The following is a 9,312-nucleotide window of genomic DNA, read 5'->3' on the forward strand; positions in this document are numbered from 1 at the left end:
TTGGTGGCCTGGTTCAGTTACGTGTCTCGATATCGGTTTCTTTCATTGACCTTGAGTAAAATAATATCTAACTGAGCTTGCGAGCTTGAATGGTATTTGATAGGTCAATGTATAAAAGTGGGAGTTTGCGAAGAGCTTCACAGAATTGAAAAGATAGTGAATCGATTTTCGAATACAATTGACCTGTATAGTATTTGATCGAGCTTCCTTGAATAAAGAGTCTCATCTTCTAGTTTCGGTCATTAAGTTAGCAGTTATTTGATTATGAATGAGGCTGTGTCATATTATTGGTGCCTTGTAGACTGTAGTGTTCACTAGTCCATTCTGATGCACTTCTAACGGCACGAATAACCACTTTAATATCCCAGTACTTATAATTGTGTTTTCTCAGACAACCGCCAAATATACCCACGCCAAACTCAAGTTGATCGGTGTCGAGACATCATCCAGGTATTCCGGATCCACGCCCCCGTGAGGTACATTCTGAAGACAGCGACTCAACTGTGTACATTTTCCTAAAACGCCACTTCTCTCATCATGGAATTTGCATACGTGATGCATCACCAGCTGATGAACGTCATCAAAAATTCAACTTAAACATCCCCCCGCACGTGTTCTGTCCATGGTGGAACATCGTGGTTGGAGGTAATGCATGCACACAGCACTGTGAGGGTTACACCTGTGTCCTTCATACAACTCTACAGGAATAGGTTACAGCATTCCTAAGCTGTAGGAACATTGGGGCGTTTTCATTATATGCTCAGATGGGTTTTAATTTTGTTCGTAAATATTTCGTGTGGGTCTACTATTTAAATATCTGACTGTTTCAGAGGCCGCCCTGTATCCCCATGCAGATCCGCAGGTGAAACCCCGGACATACACAATAGAACGCAGCCTGACGTCTCTGTAGTCACCGCCTTTTCAATCTGGGGGCCATTCCAGAAAGGCACTGGAAGGATATTTAATTCTAAATTGTACTTGTCGTGGTCAGTAGTGTTCACACATCTGCGAAATCCTTTCATCGTTTACACAGACTCGGTAGACATTGCTGAACAGTTTCTCCAGATGAGAGCCGGTAAGGAAGGTACAACGAAAATAGTTCTGGTGGACAGAGAAAAGCTATGGTCTTTCGGATGGGTAGAGAAGATCGCAAATCTATTCAATGCCAGGATACCCAAAGTTCCACCCGAACACAGTCGTGCCTGAATACACACATGCTCAACACGCCAAATATGAATTGACACAACAAGCAGTTAAAAGTAATCATTTCAATACCACTTATTACACCTGGATCGATGTCGGTTATTTCCGACTGATCACTGAACGGAGGAAAGAGTTTGTTATAGTAAACCCCCAAATTTTAACGAATCTCGCGGCCATGAACCAAGTCTACGACGCGAACATGACATGCCCCCGACTATCTTCTTCAAGAGGAAACCATGTGGATTGGCGGTGGGTTTATCTTCGGATCTCAAGACACATTGCCTTTGTTTATAGCAGATTATCGACAGGCCGTCCAACGCTATCTGGACATGTCCTCAGCTGTACAGACCAACAGGTACTATTTTCAATGAATACGAACAAAGAAAAGCTTATTGTTCAACAAAGAGTGGCTATTCAGTCATATGTAAACGATGTACCTGGTGACTGTTGGTTTTATCTGGGATATGCTTGTTACAGGAATTGTTACAGTGACGTAAACAAACATTTATTTTTTAAATTTAAAACCAAAATATACATTTTCATGATGTATATTTGTGTTATGTTATAAACATGACATCAGCGGGCTGTAAATCTCGTGAATTTCGATTTAACAAACAGACGGAGAGTTTTGCAGATCTGTTTCTTTATACTTCGGAATTTCTGATTGATTGGCAAAATCAAAACAAGATAATTTGACCAAGAAGTTTACCTTAAGCTTCCGGTATATCGATGATCTAATATCGTTCAATGACCATGAAATAGTCAATTGCCAGCCACTGATTTACCCACCTGAACATGAAATCTCTCCACAAGGCTGTATGACAAAGGGATGATTTCAACTTTCAACTTTGAGGTAAAATCGAGCGTGCTCTTGTTATCAGGGATTTCAAAGAGCGTTATACCACTTTTGCTCACAAGTTGATTGATCAAGATTACAATATTCAAGGCCTCAGGAAAGCATTCAAGAAGTTTTAGGGTAGACATGTGGAGGAATTTCCGAATTTGATGCATCAGTGACAAAAATATGTCTGATGCAATTTCGTGTGTTGACTTATACCATACGTTCTCGAATTATTTCAGACCCGTAAAGGTCCGGGTTAGAATGTACCTTCAGTAATCTGGCTTGCTGACTTGGTTGACGCATGTCATCGGTTCCCAATTGCGCAGATCGATGCTCATGCTGTTGATCACTGGTTTGCCAAGCCCAGACACGATTATTTACAGACCGCCGCCATATGGCTGAAATATTACTGAGTGCGGCGTAAAACTAAACTCATACTCACCTCTGAATTATTTCAGATGAACAAATGACTAGACTTTCTATATGTTTACATGAACGGGTGGCACAGGTGGGGCAGGATACGCTCACCTTTTCGCGAACACCTGGTATCGTCACTATTTCATGGTGAGTCATAAACACATGCTCTGTCATCATATCGCAACGTTACAATCACTGGATTGTCTGGTCTTGACTTCCGATCTATTCTGACAAGCATCATCTTTATAGCTGTGATACTGCTGGAAACAGATGTATACTCAGATATAGTCACAACTGTACAATCGACTCTGTTTTTAGCAGATATATCTTATGGACGTGTACAGGGTTTTGCCGCTTCTATTTCATATGTTGTTGCTGCATAATAATCACAAAATATTTTCTATACGCCAGTCAAGGTGTGTATCTGTGTTGACATTTGCTTCACACGAGTTGACGACGTGATCTACGACGACGGGGACTGTAACAATACGTAACAGTCGGGGACGTATCTACTCGCATATTCAATAACAAGAGTGTTCCGGCGTTAAACAATATATTAGGGTATCATTCATCCTGCTTCCTAGACACCCGTGAAGATCCGGGTTAGAAGTGATCTTCAGTAACCCATGCTCGTCGTAAGATGGGATCGGGTGGTCAGACTCGCGGACTTGGTTGACACATGCCATCGGTATCCCAGTTGCGTAGATTGATGTTTATGCTGTTGATCACTTGATTGTCTGGTCCAGACTCTCGATTATTTACAGATTGCCACCATATAGCTGAATATTGCTGAATGTGGTGGAAAGCTAAACTCAAACTCAAACTATTTCCTATAATGCCAAACTTCACATAGATAGCAGCAAGTGTTATCCAATGTATCATGTTGACGGCATTACCCTTGCTGCTGTAGAGAATGGTATTGTTTCTGTAAACATGGTATCAACCCAAGGGAGGTAAGTTACTCTCAGTGTTTGTAACAAATAAATAATAATACAACATAGATCCTCGAGGAAACATGTGTTGTTTTGATCTGGCAGTATGGGAATATTACTAAAAGTGGCGTAAAACCATACTCACTCACTCACATATCGCTCTGGGTCGATCTTTGTTGCATGAAGTCGGCAGTGAAGACTGCTACCAATGCTCACTCTGGAGACCCAATATAGAGGTGAGTGAGTGAGTGAGATTAAGTTTATAGTCATATCGGCAGTATTTTAGTCTCATCGTGACTAAAACTAGTATAAATTCATGATAAATGGAGTTAATTTTAAAAACCTGTCGACGATGGATAGTAAAAATAAATAGAATATCACTCAAACAAAGAATTAAAACTGGCATTTATCTCTAAATTTGATAGCAATCAGGACAACACAATATTTAAGAAACCCGGCTGAGTATCGCCAGCAACTGAAAGTTGATCACCATACTTGGGACCATGGGGACTTGAAGTGCTTTTGCTATCTACATGGACCCTAGCTGGATTTACACCGTCACTTCAATCCCTGGCGACTGTACTAAATTTTAGCCATCATTTAAAACATAAAAATACTACGATTAAAAGTTCGGTAGGACCAAAAATTGACCTTGAACGTTGGGGACTTACGTACGTACTCAGGAGGACAATAATGTTACACACTTCTTATCCCTTCGAGAATACAGCCACTAACAATCTCGGTTGCTAATTCTACCGATTATAAAATGCCATGTGTCTATGTACATTATCAATCAAAATTTTCTGCAATAATTCAATTTCTTTTTAAAAACCAAGACTCTAAGTATTAAAATGAACTTACGTTAAAAAGATCCTTCACGGAAGAAACTTTAGAAATAGTTATTCTTCTATGATGGAGAAATCAACACAGTCAAGCAGGACATGACATGACCGTAATTCTTTCACCACAAGACTTTGTGTGTTGGCGATTAGATGCCTGATTCTGAGGGTGTGAGTTCGAATCCCAGGTGGTACTCAACCCAACAAAGGTACTTTAGAAACTGTACTTTACTAAGAAAGTGTAATCCCAAATATAACATAAGTTACATTTGACCACTTCTAAATGACATTGTGTAATCATAGTTTTCGGCCGTGGGAACGGTGCCAATTTACATTTATCAGAGGGTGACACAAAGTCCGCCGTCTAGACTACCAGTTGTCCGACTTGCATTTTGTGGAAGTCTCTGGTGGCTGAGTGGATTAGGCGGCTTACATGTCATCGGTTCCCCATTGTGTTGAGGGTATTGGCATTTTTGTTGGAGAAGTGCATGACATGTGACTTTGAAGTTGAATTTTAATTGGTATAGACTTGTTAAGAACTGAGCAAAGTATTTGGAAACTACAAACAGAATACAAGACAAATCTTATGGATAACAACTTCTTGGTTTACTTTTCACAACGTTTCTGGCTAGTTCTTGCCCCTCCTTCAGGTAAAGGCCTTGAAGAATTTTTATCAACAGAAGTTCTAAAGGATCTAAGACAAAGCTTTAAACCTTGGTGGTAGACATAATCTATTAGTTTCAGCAACAATACCATCTGAAACAGGTGATATATTTTTACTCAATTAATTTGTTATTTGAACTGTTGAGAATATTTGGAAAATCATTCTCAACTGAGAATATGAATACCGGATCTGCTATACTTCCATCGTCCTCAATCCGCATGTTTGACCGACTTAGTGTTAGATCTGCATCCGGACTATTTGCCCCACAATTCTCCAGAATGACTTAGGGTAATTTCTAGCGTCTATCAATATCATTTCCAAAGAAAATGACCCTTAAACAGTACTCTCAATCCTCTAAAACCTCACAAATATGTCCCAAAAATCCCATAACCCTTTATGATCGGTATTAGTCTCTTTCCCACCACTCTGGCTGCAAAAAAATTTTAAAGGAATTTTATACACACTTCTACCATAACCAGCTGCTGCCTGGTACGTAAATACATAAATACATTTGTAAAAATAGCAAGTATTGGAGACAATCAAACGCTCATGCACGTGCCGGGCGACGACGTCATTGACGGTGGCGTATGGCCTTGCAATGTGTTACTGCATGCGCAGCCCGTACAGCTGCACACAACATGTGAAACTCTGAAATTTCGCTGTCACTGTCGAAAGCTTCATCTTTGGTCATTTAAACGTTCACAAATCCACATGAGAAGTCACATGCACATCATGCCAAGATTAACATCTGCTCAACGTCATGAAGCCATTGGAATGGTTCGAGCAGGCATGAGCCAACAACAGGTGGCAGCACATTTCCATTGCCATCGTAACACCATATCTGCATGGGTCACGCGTTATCGAAACAGTAATGACGTCGCCGACCACCCACGTTCTGGGCGTTCCCCGACGTAACGACGCCAAGACAGGACAGGTGGATTCGGGTGACTCATCTCAGATACAGGTTCCAGACAGCAGTGACCACGCCCCAGACCATTTCCCAGGCCTCCAATGCTCATTTGGTAGCCTCTATGCGTCGTCGTTGCACTGCTGTGCTTCACGCACATGGTGGTCATACCGTTATTGATTTTGTGACTTCGTCATGTGACCCCCTACTCGATTTGAACTTCTGACGTCATCGTTACGGATATTGTTCATGTTCTTTTGACAATTTCTTGTGGTCCGATACTTCAGCTTATAAAGTGTCTACATCATTTCGTCTTTGCTGTGTTGTATTCCAATTCTGAAGGCATTTTCTGTGTGCACAGTTTCTGTATGTGGCTAGTATATATGACCAGTGTGCCCTAAACGAGCTGTCGAAAACGTGATGAGAATCGATTGCCTTCAGCATTTTGGTCAAGAAATGAAATTGGAGTTGTACCAGTTACCCTTGACACCTGAAGTACAGATTCTAGTACTTTTGTTACGTTTGAGTCCCTTCCGGGATTCGTACCCACACGCTCAGAATCACCTAATCAACAGCACGCACGTTATCGATCTAACCCACAAGTGGAAACTATTTCAAAATTCCAATATAAAGAAACTAATGAGATTGGTTACTACCGAACAGGTTGTCAAAATGTTCAATATCCTTGACATTAGAATAAGAATTGTTTGGAACACCATTTGTCAGACTACCTTTGTGAAAGGTTCATCCATTCTCATGAATGTCCTTTTTCTCCAAGCACCAAAATTTGAAAAAAAACTTTCAGATTTTCGCTAGGTGCTGGTGACGTTGGAGCGGGTGCTTCCCTGTTGTAAGACGATGCATCAGGCTTTGTACATCCTGTTAGTTATTATTCATGAAATTTTGAACATATTCTCATAGACATTATTTCACCTTTTAGAGAGAAACTCTTGGTCTATTAGTCTCAGCATTACAACAATTTAAATTGTTCTTTGTGACTGCTTTAATTACTAACCAAGGCTTTTCTTCATTAAATGAAAAAGAAAACTACAATTCTGTGCTGAAACTGCATTTTAAACTTCAAGCATGTTGAAGGCAAAGACAACATTATCGCCGGTGCATAATCAAGATTTGGTTGAGTGTGATCAGTTTTCACTGCGAATTTGATTTGCATGATAATAATAATGTTCATTATTATTTACCGTATTGGTCAGTTTTTAACTTTGATTCGCAAAGAAAATGTCTTCGTTCAAACGTTCCTTCTGCGAAAAGGTGAAACAGTGTCGTAACACTGTTTATTTTGAGATCTAGTAGACGTCAGTGGTGCTCGTCACTGTGTTGAGACTGAGATGCGGTTAATCTGGAAGCTACAATAGCAACCGGAATAATCCATTCTGACAGTGTCCTGTATGTAAAACGGGCAATCGATTGCCTCTGTCATCTCACATGTGAAGATCGACATGGAATTGTTAGTTTGTTTTTAATGCCAAACTCAGGAATGTTCCAGCTAAATGATATAGCAGTCTGTGAAGTTATTGAATTGTCGAATCGTTTGAACAATAAATAGCATTTATGGGTATCTAGTGATAATGATTTACAATTTACGTACAGGGCACAGATAATGTCTAAAGTAATGTTTTACCCGATAATATATTCATTTGGTTAGCCATTTGACTGGGTTGGTTTCGATAATTTCACACACGGAATTACAATTTATTAACTAACTTGACCAATAGTAAACACGCGAAACCTAATAAGTGAAAATAATTCTTTTAACTTTTACGTAAGACTTGTAACACATAACTTATTGGTCTTTTCACCATGATGTAAATTTTGGAAAGAAATGAAGACATAAAACGGTCTTTCAACAACCTCTGCATTTTCTTCACTTTGCCTCGTGGGGTAACATAATCGGAATATAGGTGACCGGAGAGAGGAAAGTCGCGGGTTCGATCCCCGACTGCGTCATTCGAAAAGACCTTTAAATATGGTACTTTTTGGTCCCTGTCTGGCGCTCGGCACTTATGGTTATAACAAAGACTGATCGGCTCGGAGTCAGTATAATGTGTCTGAGTGGGGTATTCATGCTTAACCGCGGCATGGTAGTTCAGTGAGCTAGAACTATAAAATCAGCTCAAAGGTCACATGCAACGTAAAACACAACTTTGCAGATTATGATACCTTTCGGTATGGACTTAGCGAAACAAATCATCAAAAAATGCAAATTCAACTTATAAAGCTGAAAAATAACGCGATGAAAAAGCCCGCGCAAAATCAGAGTTCAAACGATTCACTAATTTTCCCCAGCGCTTGGGGTAAAAGTGGTTTCAACAGCTATGCTGCGCTGCGCTCTAACGCATGTGCATTGAATAGGTCCGCCAGCTTGAAACAGGATTCATGCCCGGATTATAAGATCGTGAGCAGGAGTAGTCTAATCCTGGTTACACAAATAAATAGTAAATAATCTACTCGTTACATAAAAGAACCTTGTATGATCTAGATCTACTCAGCTATGTGTCAACCAGTGAGGCATTCGACATTTCAAGACGAAAACCTTTCCTGGCGGTGAGTACTCGGAGTCGGGAGACTTTGGTGTGAGCTATTGTTTCTAATGTTTTTATTTATATTTCCCAGGCGCGGGCTTTTCATAAGTTATTTCTCAGACGCCAGCTTTTATATGTTATGACAGTAGATTACCGATTTAACTGTTTATATAATTTCATTTGACTATTTCACCGCACGTACTTCTTACCGAGTCATTTTCAGTTCGATACTTAAAAGCAATGTCATTATTTAGCGTTGACAGAATTTCTAACTGTGATATAGACATGTCGTCGTCACAGACAAAACTCAATGTCTGTTTTATTGACACCTATGTGTTTGCCTGCCTCTCTGCTCATGGCGATATTCAATACACAACTTCGATCACTGACCACATGCAATTTGAACTTAACACCTATCAGGCTATACACCATAAACAAAATGCATTGATTTATGGCCCTAGTTCGGTTTCAGTCACATTATGTAATTACACAGACAGACAGGTGTGATACTTGTACACATGACATGTTATAATGTCTGTTGATTGCAAAAGGTTATACACAAAAAATGAGCATGCATTTACAAAACCCAACATCTCTATATACACACACACAATGAGCCGTGAAGTCATCGGCACCCATCCGCTCTGACTGGGTTCGGTATCCCGGGTGCTTCGTTTCGAGGGAAGTAAACCCAAGTACAAAATATTGCACTTTTGATTTGCGATTGTACGCTTATAATTTTGTTGATATGTTGTTTTATAATCAGCAATGTATATTATATGTCATGAATAAGTGATACTTGTGTTTTAATTATGTTTGATTTTTTTGTTGCATGTGACCTTTAAATCTGGGCTAGTACAACGCTAAACCCCTTTTCACCTCATCTTGTAGCTGGAGAATTGGGATACCATTACTACCATCATCGTGGAGAGTAGAACCCTAGAACATATACAACAAAACACTATA

General features: G+C 39.9%; 1 protein-coding gene across 1 annotated transcript; it reads left to right on the top strand.

Annotated features, from left to right (window-relative positions):
• The first annotated feature begins 962 nt into the window (after positions 1-962).
• Positions 963-2,178, top strand: LOC124258216. The gene is given in 5 exon segments (XM_046692279.1): positions 963-1,148; positions 1,150-1,259; positions 1,498-1,533; positions 1,536-1,691; positions 2,150-2,178. Coding segments are annotated over 5 exon segments (414 nt in total). The 5' UTR covers positions 963-1,065.
• Positions 2,179-9,312: the final 7,134 nt, after the last annotated feature.

This window comes from Haliotis rubra, unplaced genomic scaffold (genome assembly GCF_003918875.1).
Source record: "Haliotis rubra isolate DU_JTF1 unplaced genomic scaffold, ASM391887v1 Scf687, whole genome shotgun sequence".
NCBI classification, from domain to species: domain Eukaryota; kingdom Metazoa; phylum Mollusca; class Gastropoda; order Lepetellida; family Haliotidae; genus Haliotis; species Haliotis rubra.